We start from the raw sequence: 14,792 nt of genomic DNA on the forward strand, positions 1-14,792 counted from the left end.
TTGTACTGCTCCTTACACTGCCTGTGTACAGTTTGCTTTTCAGGGTGCCAAATCTGGTTGCTGCACAAGCCCCATAAAGCCATCACAACTGCTCCAAATGTATGATGCATTTTGTGGATTTCTTCTGATCTGCAAATCAGAGAGGCAAGTTGAATCGAATGAGCATTGTTGCTACATGCCCACAAATTGCATAGACTCTCAGAGACATACACAGAGCTAGAATGCTTGGCACTACTCAGAGCAGTGGGACAGCATCTCTGGTTGCAGCGAGCAGCACTGCCCAAAATGCTGTGTCAGTGGACCACAAGCATCTTTCCACCCAGTCACTGCACAATCTTCCCTGGGGCAGGGAGCAAGACTGTAACACATCTGCTGCTTGTCAGATGGAAAAGAGCACAGATCTGGGAGAAATGAGGTGAAGTCTTTCTGGTTTTGCAACAGCTTGCTTGTTTTCTGCACCGTGTTTGTGTTTGCTCAGAGAGGGCAGTATTTGCACTTCTTGCTTCTGAGGAGCTGAACTTCGCTATTGTTTGCTGAATGCAGAATCTGAACATCTTTCAGAAATCACAACAGAAAAAGGATTCACTGCTGTTATTTTGAGATGCTGTTTCTTCCTACACCAAATCCTGCTGGTTTTATTTACACGTGCCTTTTTGTGATTTCCCTGTTTTCTGCAAATCCCACCAAATAAATGTTTTCTGTGCTCCCTCAGCTGGGTCTGCAGCCTCAGTTTGCTAACAATCATGGGTTAGCAAGAGCTGTGCACAGCAGAGGTGTCTTGCCATGTAAAGCACACAGGGAAATCTCTATGCAAAACTACAAAAAGGAGAAAAATGTTGGTTGAATGGAAAAAAGAAGATAAAATTAGTACAAGAAAGAGGACATTTGCAAAGTTGTAGGCATTTAGAAATAAAAAAGTAAAGCTTCAAAAAAATTATTCAGTGTCCTCTTCATCACATCTGGACAATGTTTAAAGTATTGTGTGTAACAAGGGGACATAAGCAAATTTCCCATCTTTAATGGCATGCACCACATTTGTCCCATCATTAGACATGATAAACCAATGAGAAAGAGAAAGCAAGGGGTAAAACCACTCTTTGTCATGCAGCTTCTCTTACACATTCACTGCAGGGATTTTTCAAAGCTGCACATGTGCCGACGGACACTGGCTGGTGGGCGAGAACTCTGGCTGCCTCTTCCTGAAGATTGAAAAGAAAAAGACACCCAGTGAGTGGCTATACACATGTGCACACATGGTGGCTATACCACTCAATAGGTGCCTGTCCCTGACCTGTGTCTGTGGGATTTCCCATCTTTCATCCTCTTGTCACCTCAGCTTTCACATAGCTATCTCCTTGGCTCCAGCACAATACTGGTTAAAATAGATTTCCATGGTGTTCATTCTGCTTCCTGTGTTGGGCCTTGATGCACTTTACATACCAGATGGCAAGGGCTGCTGTGCATCTAGCTGTCAGAGGAACTTCTACCCTGGTATTCTCAACATAGGATGAAATGATGAAAAAAGGAGCATCTGCCCCTCACATCTTATTTACAAAAGCATCACCAGAAGTTTTTGCTGGTGGAGTTTTTAAATATACTCAGCTGCTGCTTTTTCCTTTGTCTCTCTTCCCCTAAAATGTTTTTCTAAATGTTTCTTTTACTTTTGGAGCTCTGACTGAATAGTCACTAGCTTTCATTATATGTGATTTCACTGCTGTGCTTCTTTTTTTTTAAAGGAAGCATTGGGTTTATTGAAGTAGACACAAAACGAATAGTCTCCTAAGCAGTCTGTCTGCACTGGTAATTCAATACAGAAGTGCAGATTGCAGTTTGGGCTGTTAATATAGGATGATTTCCATTTCATTTTTCTTTTCTTCCTTGCCCTGTCAAGCAGATGCAAATTCTCATTTGTCTTCCCCAGTATCAATAAAAATAATACACACACAAGCACATGCTTTGACAAAAATCACAGGTATTTTTGCACATGGAATGTATCACTGAATTTCTGAAAAAAAAAAAAAAAAAAAAAATTTTATTGCAAATAAAATGCAAATAAAAATTCAGCATTTCTTCTCATCAAACAGTCATAGAGCATGTTTGCCAGACTTCTGTGTACCTCCAAATGACAGATTCATGGATGGTGTGTGCATGTACTACGTACTCAGCACATGAGCCCAACAAGCCTTTCCTCTCCCCGTGTGGTAAAGCTCAGGAGCACAGCATGATGTACACAGAGCACATGCATACCCATTTGGGAGCAGTAGATGCCTTGAGATGACTTCTGAACTTTTATGAATAAAACAGAAATAAGACATTCTGCTGAACAATTTTTGCCAACCTGATTACTTTGAAGCCTCTAGAAAAATTTCATTCCTTACCAGGTGTAATGGGATCGCTGAGATTTGAAAACTTAAACGTGATCATGACTAGGAACTTATCTAGTACCCTCTCTCCTCCACCCCATTAAAGTTGCAGGGATTATTAAGCTTCTGATGACACAGAATATTCAGCATTTCTACAGTCTCCCATTTTTCTTAATCAATTGAGAGAATAAGAGCTTTCTACTTCCTGTGCTTTTTGTTCAGTCACAGGAGCTAATTTTACAAAACAAGTAGTGACACACAGTTCTGAGAGAAAACCCCAGAGCTAAATGTGTTTCACACACATGTATCGCTGCACACTAAACAGAGGGCACACAGCCACAGACAGCCCTACTTAGGACCGTGGAAAAGGTGGAAGACTTTAGTTTCAGACCATGGCTTGGAACTTGATCTTTCTGAGTCAACAGGCTTTGGCAGCCATCATTTCTCAGCTGCTGCCATTTGCTGTCACTTATGGGTTACTTATCTGCACTCCCTTTGTGTTTCTTCTTACTCACATATATCCCTGTAGTGAGCTCAGAGCAGTTTGCTCTCCCAGCTTTGGGCATTTGTTGGTCTTGTTATCAAATCTTCCTAAGTAAAAGGAAGAAAGAAAGAAACCTGCTTCCTCAAGTAGTTCAAAATGCCTCAAAACTTGTTCAAAATACAGCAAACTCCTCTCTTACTGTGATTGCAGTTGTGCTACTCAACCAAAATCAGACTCAGACGTTGCATCTTATACAGTGGGCATCCCCAGATGCCTGGCCAGGTTTGCATTCTAGAATTTGGTTTGCATTGTTGTTGTTAAAATGCTGCCAAGCTCCATCAAAGCAGTGGTCTGACTTTTGATCAAGGTCAAGGGTGATCCCCACATGGTGAAGCACAGCATATACCTAGCAGAAATCACCTAAATCTCAGGGTTCATGCTTCAGTAGAATTTGAATTTGTAGTGAAATTTAGATTTATAGTATGGGAAATGTAGTACATGTGTTCATAGTATTTCAGTGAATTATTTTCCAATTATCAAATCAATGCCAACTGTGTAAATAATAATAAACTCTTCTGATGCATTGAATAAGAAGTATCCTTGTAGGCTTTCTTTTATCTTCCTAGTAGCGTGTGCTAATACTGTAGAGCTGTGATTCAGAATTAATGCCCAGATCTCTGTACCTTTATTTTTTTTTCTTTTATTTTTAATTATGGCAATGCATTCCTGCTTCTTTCTCCTAACCTTGCAGGCAGTAACAGCACTTCACATACATTTCTCTGGTTATAAAACATTAGATACTCTGCCCATCTTTACAATATGAGGATTAATGGGTCATTTTGGGGGCAATCTTCTCAAGGGTGATTCCTGCTGAGTAGTTATATGTATCCTGAGCCCAGAGGCAGGATGAATCTTCTGTGCATTTGAACAAGGAGCTGGCATACCATCATGAAAGTGTCTGAGTTGCTTTATAAGAAACCCCTGGGTGCAATAACAGGGAGTCTGGCAGAGGAAGCAGGGTGGCAGTGCAGAGGGTTCCCGAAAGAAGTGGCTTAATTGCTTTACTTTATGTTCTTTGAAGCAGAAAAATGCTTCTGGCTAGTCATTCAGAACAGGGTAGGTAACAAGCCTGTTGAAATCTGCAGGGAGGAATATAAAGCATCAGAGGGAAGAGTCAGTTTTGCCACCATTTTCCCCCTTAAGTGTAAATGAATCATCCCACAAGGCAAGCAGCTGTGTCAGGATTATAGGAAGTGTAAATTCCTATCTGCAATGTTTTATATCTGTACAGCTGTGAAACTGGAAATATTCGCTTTCTGCTCTGGAATTATTCTCTCTGCTCAATCAGACTCTCGAAAGAGATTTAATCTATCTGGTGCCCAAGAAAACCGAGAGGCAGTATACTGTGCTACTTATCATTTGAAGTCATGGTCAGAGATCCCCTAGATGTACTCCAAGCTGTAAAAAATCTTTCTCATTCCCCACATGAAAAAAGTACAGAATAGCTTATCACCAGAATTTGTGCAATCTCATTTGAAACAACTGGCCATCAACAACATCAGGAAGAAAGTAAAGCGGGGAGGATATTCAAAGGAAGTTAAGTGATAACCCTGAATGAGCTCCTCATTTTTAATATATAACCCCTAGCTTTAGTACAGGAAAGTAGAAGCCTTGTACCCTGAACTCTTGGCACACAGCCTCACATTCAAGAGTAGTTCCTGCTCCAATACTCAGACTGGCCGCCCTCTGCACTCCCAAGGAATATCTCAGCAACACCAGAAACTTTCTGGCCTGCATTTCACCTCCTCAGTGTTTCAGCGGTCTGCAAGGTGACTGGGAAGGTAAGCAAACCTCATGTGAAGAACCAGACCGCTGAAGTGTTCAACTAAATTCTCGTCCCAGAGCCTCATGCCTCTCCAGTTCTAGCATCTTCCTAGTAAGAAGAATGCTCCTCTTCAGATGTTTGTGTCTTTGAAAGGTCAGTTTTTATGTACAGTTGTCATGGCTGGATCAAATGATATTTACAAAAAAAGAAGCTGGGCCATGTCCTTTTCCTGTAGGATGAGAAGCTGAATTTTCAATGCCTTTTGTATGAGCTAGGACCTGATAAAATATTTCTAAGCCAATAGATGAAGTTGGGAAGATGGACAGATTCTTTTTACAATTTAATTTTGCTAACACAAGACCTGAATTCCAGTCTAAATGATGTCAGGAAATAACTGCTCTGGGTTTCAAATTAATTATGCTAATCAATGGCACAGCGACAAGTTTTGGAGAGAAATGAAGAGCTGTGGTGCAAAGAGCAGTACAAGTCTATAGGGTTATTCACCCTCACCCAGCAGAATGAGGCATATGGGTAATTATCACTCACAGAGGACTGAGAAGCAGGAGGGGTTTCATATCACATGCTTTCTGTTGAGGTGTGAGCATCTGTTGAAAAGGACAGAAGGGTCAAGGTCACCAAGGAGAACATAATCCCAGAAGGATGCCCAGAAAGACCTAGCACTGAGCTGGATAGTGAAGATGGAGCAAAGGCTGTGTGTACTTCAGGTCACCCCAGGGCAGCAGGAGCCAGCTGTGTGCTGGGGGGGTGCTCTAGCCCTCCCCAGTTGCTCCCTTCTGCTGCTCCTCCTTCTCCTCTGTGTCAGCACAACCCTTGGTGCAATTATTCAATCATCCTGCAGGGAATGACAGAGACAACTAATCTGGGTCACAATCATGACAGAAAAAGAAAAGAGAAAAAACCCCTTCTTATTTCCCAATTTGAGTTCACAGCATGGCTGTCTAGATTCTTGTCCCTGCACTGGCAAAGTGATGGCATGGGATAAAGGAAGGCTTTGAGTGTCAGTTCTGGCTTAGGGCAGCTTAAAGCATTTGTGGATTTACAGGCTATGATAGCTCAAAGTAGCTGCAGGAAAATCTCTTGGTTGTCTGGGATGGTGTCAGGAGAGATTTTTGAGATAACTTATATAACGCTAAGGATTAAGAAATGTACACAGCCTTGTGTTTCAGAGGATATGGGAAAGCAAAGCAGGAGGGACTGCTCCCTGGCTGAGGAGCACAGAGATGCCTGGAGCCACACTTTGTGCTCCACCAGAGCCTGTAGTGCCCAGGCACACGAGCTGTGACTGCCCACCCACGCCATCCCCACTGAGCTCACGCAGGAAGCTGGGCACGGGAGCCTGCGGCTCAGAGGGGCTGGTGCCACCCACAGCCTCATCTGCTCGCTGCGCACCTTCTGCGGGTGCCCGTGCTTTCAGGTGTAGCTCCCTGCCAGTCCCTGTCAGTCTGCTCCAGGTAGATAATCCCTCTGTAGGGGTTTCCACAGGCTGTGGGATTTGTTTTCTTTGGTTTGATTGGTTTTGTCCTCGGTGTGTTGGCTATGTGGTTAGTCACCTTGTCTGGGGGGGCTTTGAGATGCAAAAATATGGGAAATGTGAAATAAGTCCCAATTTCCAGACAATTCTTTCTCTGAGAATGCAGGGCTTGCAAGCCAGCCAAAACAGGCTTAATGGAACCATCTGAAGATTTGGGTTGTGCCAGGAAAATAAATGGCCAGAAGATAACATTAAAAATAAAAACAAAAACAAAAAAAAAATCCCCATTCAGGTAGAGAGGAGGACTAAGTAAGGGGGGAAGAACTCTAAGTAAGAAAGTGTGAAGATTCCTGGCTTTAATACACGGAGGATGAGGAAAGATCAATAGTGTTGGGTAAAGAGGAGGAAGATCTACTAACTAGAAGGTGCCTTGTAGATGGTTCTTTAAACTGAACCTGCGATTCTCTGGGGCTGATCAGACAGAAATTGCAAACACCAGCAAACAATTTACTAGCAAGGAGTTGCTATAATCAGATCAAGGGGCACTTGCTTTGATAGAGTTTATGATCAGCTTTGACATCTCTGGCTGTGCTGCTGCAGCACAGCTGTACTAAACTAATAACTTGCTGCTGAAGGGGACAACTCTCACCCCTGTTCCCCAAACCATGGGCACCAGGGACAGTTTCTCTGGTGCTGACATTAGTATCTATCTGACCTTGAAATCTGGCTCAAGGAATTCAGCAGTCAGTAATTCATTTTCTTTTCTTTTTTTGCTCTTTGTAAGGATAGTTTTATAGGATAGTTTGCACGCCACAATAGAAGAACCATAGAGAGCAGAGAAGGGGAAACAGCTTAAGAAGAGATAAAGTGAAGCAGTGAGCTAGAAATGGCAAATTATCTATAATGAACTAACAAGAAACCTGGTTTTAGTTGTCAAGTGGGCTTGAGAGTGACAAATTGTGTGATTGCTTTCAGCCTGCACAATTGTTTGCTGTTTACAGTGGTAATGACTTTTAACCTATGCTTGTCAGGTGTGGGAGGCTGAATGCCAGAGCACATATATGCTCTGAAGAATTAGTTGACTTGTTATTTCAAAATTAAATAGTCTCTTAACAACTTTAGTGTGGAGGCAGATGTTATATTGATACAATATACTTTCAACCCACACTCAAAGTGGTTTCTTAGAGTCCTTTGGCACAGGAGAGAACCTAGCTTCTCATGCTGGCCATGTTTATTAGTGACTCTTTGACAGAGTATGTCTTCTGTGTGGTGGAGTCTGTTCTACAGATATATCTTGGTCTGAAAACCCTGGAAGAGATCTGGCAATGAAGAATTTGCCCATTCAGAGTCCTTGAGGCACAGAGGTAAGAACACAGAGAACAGAGGGGAATGTGGTCAGATCACTGCTCTGGGTGCGAAAAGTTTTCAGTGTGCTTGGGACAGAGGAAAAACAGAATCAGAAGACAAGTAAAAAAAAAAAGGCATCTCTCCATACTAGATTAAAAAAAAAAAAAAAAGTCAAGCAGAAAGCCAAGAAAGAGATTTTTAAATTTGTCTTTCCTTTACAAACTCTTAAAACCCCAAGAACAAAAATATAAGAAAGCAAGTTGCCCATTATACACGTCTGAGGGACAGACATTTAGCAAAGACTACATCTTGATTTTTGGACTGAGTAGTGCACCAGAAGTTAGCGTTTGCTTTGCCATATCCATCATATCCATATATGGGTGTTTGTAAATGAACATGTCTGAATCTGCAGATTTTATTTCTGAGGGTGTAAAACCATACCCACCTACATTCCCTTAACAGAGACAGACCACATTCTCTCCGTGGGGATAGGATTCATTTGTGAACTACAGAGTCTGGCTAAAAATCAGATGCGTTTTTGGCATGTGATCATAACATCTGCAGTTTGTCTTGTGGTATTTTGCTTTGTGAAACATCCCTGAATAAAGGGGAGAGCTCATCACAAGAACAGCTAAACTTGGTGGACAAGCCAGAATGCAAAATGCCTTTCACATCAGTGAAAGAGAAGACATGCAAATGTTGTCCCCTTCTTGGACTCCTATGTGCCTCTTATGTGTCCCTAAGCAAGGAAAAGGATTAAATAAATAAGCAGCAGTTCTTCATTTTGCATTAGTAAGTTTGCACTGAATTGCTGGGATGAATCAAAAGTGTTTTTCAGAAGTTTTATTTTGAGGGAAAAACCAAACTCCAGTATTAACTGTATATAGATGTGTATAATGCTTCTGCTGTTTTATAGTCTTATTCTTATTTATAAAGAATATCAGAGATCAACATGATACCTTTCAGTAGCCAAATTTTTTCACCCCTAAACTGGCTCAAAGATGTATGATATCACAAGGTAGCTCAGAGACCCCTGCAGAATAAATGCTTGCAGAACACCCTGCATGCTAATTCTGGCAAGTATTTTTACATGAATTATCACGTGTTTGTGCAATGCCACAGCTCTCTTAGTTTCTGCTGAGGTGAGGTGAGCAACAGTGGCATAGGCTGAAACATCACAATTTGAGAATAGAAAGGAGGTAAATTGCATTCTTGACTTAAAAATTGCTAAAATGACCTTTAGAAGACTTTTATGCTCTTCATTCCAGTTCCATTTTATTTTTCAGAACAACACTCACACACAATATGGGTGTGAGGGTTGGTTTTTTTCCCTAAGGGTGTGCTTATGAGAGTTGGAATCTGATTTCCATATGAAATATAAAGAACTATCCAAGGGTTTAGGTGCTTAACTGGATGTAACCTTTAACACCTATTTATGTATCTGACACTCTTTAAAGGCAAAGTTTTCTTCCTTATTTCTCTCACAGAGGCAATTGTAACGAAAACAATGTGTGAGTGTTGTGCTAAGCAGATAAGCAACACTTGCTTATTTCTATGTGGGAGCACAATTGTTTGTATCACTCACTAATGAGTTGATGCACTTTTGCAGCATCCTAACTGGATATGAATAATGTATACAAGTACCAAAATACAAGGAAATGTAATAAGTGATCCAGTCAAGCAAGAAATTAAATTACAAGTGGTGTCCTTATTCCTGTGGTTTATGCCAAGAAAGATACTAGCTTTCCCCAGGATTTCTGCAGTGCTGCCTTTGCTTCCCCTCAGTCAGGAAGCAGAGATTATGGTACAAAGCTCCTCTCTGATGTGACTCTGTATCTTTCTGTCATTGTGCTTAAGTATTGAGAGTCATTAAACAAAGCTGCCTGGTGCTACAGCAGTGCCCCCAAGCAGAAAAACATTTTGTGATTCAGCATCTTGAGAGCTGCAAAACAAGAGGAGGAGTAGTAAAGTGAAGTTCTCCAGCAGTCCTTTGGCAAGAACCAGGATGGACTCAGAGACTGTGCCTTAGATATATGTCCTGTCAAAACCTCCTGGGGGAAGAAAGTTGGGCCTATCCCTGAAAAGACTGTGGTAAAACTACCATAGACTGGGAACTTCTGAGAAAAGGAGGAAATTGCATAGAACCTTACACAACAGCCCTCACGTTTAAAGGACCATGCACACAAAATGTGACTCTGACTGGTGATAAAGAAGCAGAAGTCTGGGTGGGAGCACAGGGTGCAGGCAATGTATCCTGTAAACTTATTCAGTATAACCTGGGTTTTGTCTGAGGGGGGCTTATCCCCACTGTTCTTACTAGGAAGCCACTGCAGAACTTCATAGCTTTTCCAAGTAATTTCTCCCAAAGCTAGTCTCAGGCAGCCTCTGTTTGGCTGTGGAAGCAAGGCCAGAGGACTGAGGTTAAATTGCCAGACCTTTTGGTTTTGCAAACGTCCCAATCATAACATGTATTTTTGTCCACTTCTTCTCCTCATCTTGTTTTAGGAATGGCATGTGATCAGCTATGCATGAGCTGGGACTCCCTTTAGCTGGTATAATTTGCAAGGGAAACTTATGGTGCTTTATGCAGCTATGCCTTTTATTTCTCATTTGAAGGATTAAAAAACCGTTCTAACTATCACCAGACTGGTTATTTTGCACATATACACACAGATAGACAATTGGTATAAAATTTGATATATGCATATGCCGTTCCTGGTTTTTAAATAAATATGGGGTTTAGTAGTTATTTAAATGAGAAAGAATATAAGTTTGGAAGTGAGATCTGAGAGTCTTTTATCCCTTATTCTGTATTTTCTTTTTGGTCTATGGGCCAGAACTACAATATATGTGTATCATAATCCAATGCAAATTCAAGGCTATGGAAGACAATATTAGATATAATTACATAGATCAAATTTAACAGAGAAAACCTTCAGCAGGGCTGGAAGAGATTGTTATTGGAATGTTAAGTTTCAAACTTCCCCATTATTTTTTGTTTCTTCCCAGTTCTTTAACTTTGGCTCTAAGAGTCTCTTTTGAACCATGTAACTGTTCTCTGGGAGTTTTAAATATTCACTTAAATCAATATACTGACAAGGACAGAACAGCTTGACTGGGTTTGTCGTATTTTCTTACATGAAATTCATATCACATCCACAAGAGAACTGGGTAAGAGCTGTTACGTGTCACAGTGCTATATGTCTGCAAGATCTTTCATGGTTTAAGACCAGTAAACAGCCCAGCAAAGCCAGCAAACATACCAGCTGCTGAGAGAGAGATGTTTGGCACTAAAACCTTCAACTGTCCTTTGTGAGCATGCAAGAGGCTTTCCCAAAAAGGCACTGCAACCTCAGAAGGGGGTAGAGAACTACACTGAATATAGAAGCTGGGTAACTGTTAGGGAGGGCTGAAATAGGAAGATGAATTAGGCCAGACCAGGGTGACACCTGCCTTTCCTGTGACAGCTGTGTCACCAGGAGCCATTCTGGAGCTGCCACATCTGCAGCAACCTGTGAAGGAAGCATCCTCCTCCATGATATGCCCTGAGTGTGATGCAAGGATGAACCAAATGTCCAGTTGTTTTGGAGCCCCATGCCCTGGTGGGGAGGTGGGAGCCTCAAAGCCATGGACCAGCACAGCACCTTGTGCCCCATGGTGCCACTGCCCAACAGTCAGCCCCAAAAACAGGGTGTGGGTGTCAGCATTTTATTGGAGTTAATGGAGAGATCAGATATACAGCAGCAAATTGTTTAAATTAAGTCTTATCTGTCCTGTACAATTTTGCCTTTTTTTTTTTCTTTTCAATGTCTGTATAATTTCCCACTGGCAGAAGCTCACATCCTTTCTGCCGTTCCAAAATTCTCTTTCATAATATGCCATTTCCCTCTGGGGCAAGCTTCAGTAGGATGGCTGTGCAGGCAAAACAGGCTTAAGGGTCTTCTTGAAATTCCCTTGGAATGTGGTATTTTCCAAGGTCTGTAATGGTAAAAATGAGGGTCTGTCTTATTGTGTCTGCAATACTAGTGCAGGACACGAGAAGTTTACCCACTGCATCAGGTTTCTAGGTAGCAAAGCAAGGTAGTCTAGCATCTCCTATTAGATTCAACAATTGCCTCTATCTGGTTTGGCACTGCTGTAGGAAGGTAAAACTACACGAGATGCTAATTTGTGTAAGAAGCATTTAAAGATAATTCTTATGTGCTGCAGGCTAGATGACATCCTTCAGGGCCAAAGAAAATACTCACATTGGGCTCGTGTCCTGATGCACAGGATTTAATATACCTCTTTTACAAGAGAAGGTACAATGGCAATCAGCTTATATTCGTCCTGTTTGCACTTTCCATTAAACCTACTCAGAAATGTTGATTCATTTTAGCCAGATTGAGGGAAAAATTCCCTCTGTGGCAGTTGCCAGGTTGAGATGGATTGGTTTGTTTCCATTTCACTTACTTCAGCCTGCAGAGATCAGGACAAAAAGCATTGTTTTACTTACATCAAAAGTGCTTTCATGTATTCTGTTCACACTTTTCTCTCTCCCTCCTTGCCTCTATAACCCCTGCTTAAAGACAGAATATTGACTGTGCAGAGTAATAACATAATAGTGAGAAGATGGAGTACTCCTATTTCTGTGACAGGGCTGTTTGGTTGGATTAAGGGACAGGCTGTAAAATATCTACATTTGAGCAACTGCAGCAGAGCATGCTGAACATTTACTCTGTGTCTGGAAGCTCCAAGTCTTGCCATGCTTTGTTGTGCACTTGCCTCCTCCCACCACCATAAAAACCAGTGAAACAAAATCTTCTGGACATACCTGTGCTAAGATTCCCCTCACCGTGGGTGTGTGGGAGGCTTTGAAAATGAAGGAGGTGAAGAGCCCAAAAGCCTTTGTGGACTGTGAATGGCCAAGGGAAATGAGCCCAGAAAAGCATGGCTTGTCAGTACAGCATGCTCAAGATGAAATGGCAACTCAGCAAGTCAGTTTAAAGAGAAACATCAGCTTCACAGTACCTGGAGATAATTTTCTAACTGGCAAGACAAAAAAGCAGATGGTTCCCTGAGCCATGTGTTACTAGAGGTTACTGAGAACCCTGATTCTCAGTTAAACTGTATGTAGGGAGCCAGCACACAGGGAGAAAGGACAAAGGGAAGCAGAAAGAAGTTACTAGGGGATGTTGGGTTGTCTGAAAATTTTTATTGGAATAAAAAAAATCACATTTGAGAGATCCATGGCCCAGGTGACTGCCCAGGCACTAGTCAGACTGGATGCCTGTGACAGCAGTCTAGAGGCATGGACATGTTTGGAAGTACTTTAAATCAGCTATTCTTTTGTTAAGTCAGACAGGTGGATGAAAAATAATTGAATGTAAATATACTAAAATTATAAGGGGAAAGCAGGTAGCCCATGCATTAATATGGAGTCCTGGCCATTCAGTAAGTCTTGCTAGTTGGCTTCCTTTTTTTTGCTACATAATGTATATTGACAACTAAATCCTTACTTTGATTCAAAATGCCCCAAAATGGTGTCCAGACCTGGGGTCTCAACCATAAATTCAAAATAGTTTATATGTGAAGACTGAGGGAGAAGATAAGCATCACTGCCAGACCTGGAACTTATTACCCAAAGACACAAAATGAACTTTCTCTCTGTGGCAACTCCTGCAACACTTCTGGAGAAGGCATCTCCTGAGCCCTCATCAGAATCAGAATCTGAAGTGTCACTGTTGTTTTTCTTCTTCATGTAGTATAGAAGAGAGCATTGCTTCCTCAGGGAAGCGATCGTTCAGGCACTGCAAAAGTGTCCTTCTCTTCAAGCTCATTGACCCTCATAGACCAAAATAACTTTTAAGACCAAGAAGAAGGATAAAGATCACAGCATGATCCATACACAAATGTTTCCGTCTCACATCTGGAAAAAATAAAAAATAGATGCAAAAGGCTCTCCTAACAAATGCTACTATGCCATCATCCTGTAACAGCCAGGATCTTGTAAAGCCTTCAAGCAGCAAACGAACAATAAATGTCCCCACAAAGCTTCAACACAAGCAGCAGATATCCTCCTCTCTTCATCTCTCCTGATGGAGCTGCTCCATTTTTTATACATATTTAAGTATTCATTTGACAAGAGGGAAAGAATGACAGTTGCTTGGTACTGAAGACACTCACGAGGGATCAGTCAGACCCAGATTCAAGCTCTCTCACAGAATTATACCAAGTATTTCCCAGGGGTCTGCACTACTATATTTTTATCTCTGTTCCAAAATACTGCTGGACAAGAACATACAGAAAGGAGACTTGCCCTGGACAATGCACAATCCAGTTATATATCTTCTACCTGGGAAATGAAGGAGATGCTCTTAGCCTAAGTGAGCACTTTAACAACTGGAGCAAGATTCCCTCATGATTTCCCAATGTCTTCCTCTCTCGGCGGGAAAAAAACATCCCCCTGGCCCAGGGTAAGTACTTACCAGCAAAGCCCAATTCTATGAAACGTTTTGAAAGGCCAGAATTTTCTGATGGAAAACATACATATTCCACTGGAAAATTCCCAACAAGCTCTATGTAAAACAATGCTGGTTGTAATTGCTCCTAGTTTAACTCAATCAAAGTAAGAGAGAGCTCAAACCCTCAAGACTGCATGTACCATCTTCAGAGTGCAACAGATCAGTGAAGGCAGTGTGCTTTATTATTTATGTGAAGACCAGTGTTACTAAGAAATTTATTTTCACTGAAGCTCTGTTGGCAATGCAGCTGGGAGAGATGTTTTTCAAGATGACTTTTCCGACCACTATGTCAGCACCAGAGGCAGCTGAAGGTTTTGAATTGATTAATTGATCCTGTGTTAGTAGACTTCCGTGGTTAATTCTTTTGCTCTACTTTAGGAAGGAGAAAGGAAGAGTGTCTCAGCTTGCTCTAGTCCCCAAGCTATACCAGTTAAACAGCACAACATTGCATGAAAATGATTTATGAAGGCTTAGATAAGTTTTATCTGTCCTTGTAAATGTAAAACAGTTTCCATTTTTAAAATTAATTAAATTTAACCCTGTATCTCTGCACCAGTTGAATTTAGATGGGTGCCACTTTTCTGTTTAGGAATTGGAATTCAAAAGATTAAGCAGAGAAGAGATTTGATACAGACAGGAAAAGGCATGAAAATTGAAAAACAGAAGAAGAAAAGCAAACTAGGAAGAGGGCGAAAGCATAACCAGAAGATAGATTAATACATCTAGAAGAGAAATCTTTTGAGTGCAGAACTGTTGGCCTCTTATAGACAGAAAAATG

The 14,792-nt window shown here is 41.4% G+C and overlaps 1 protein-coding gene across 3 annotated transcripts in view; it reads right to left on the bottom strand.

Moving 5' to 3' along the window:
- Positions 1 to 14,792, bottom strand: part of GRM1 (glutamate metabotropic receptor 1) — a 177,425-nt gene that overhangs the window by 10,246 nt on the left and 152,387 nt on the right. The window contains exons 8-9 of one of the 3 annotated variants that reach the window (XM_059843360.1): positions 2,248 to 2,286; positions 1,139 to 1,199 (exon numbers count right to left, since the gene is read on the bottom strand). The exons of 1 other annotated variant lie outside the window; for it this stretch is intronic. In XM_059843360.1, coding sequence (XP_059699343.1) covers positions 1,139 to 1,199; positions 2,248 to 2,286 — 100 coding nt within the window. Of the gene's footprint in view, positions 1 to 1,138; positions 1,200 to 2,247; positions 2,287 to 14,792 lie in introns of those variants that run through there. One more of the 3 variants, XM_059843361.1, reaches the window with a different exon arrangement.

This window comes from Haemorhous mexicanus, chromosome 3, assembly GCF_027477595.1.
Source record: "Haemorhous mexicanus isolate bHaeMex1 chromosome 3, bHaeMex1.pri, whole genome shotgun sequence".
In the NCBI taxonomy this organism is placed as follows: domain Eukaryota; kingdom Metazoa; phylum Chordata; class Aves; order Passeriformes; family Fringillidae; genus Haemorhous; species Haemorhous mexicanus.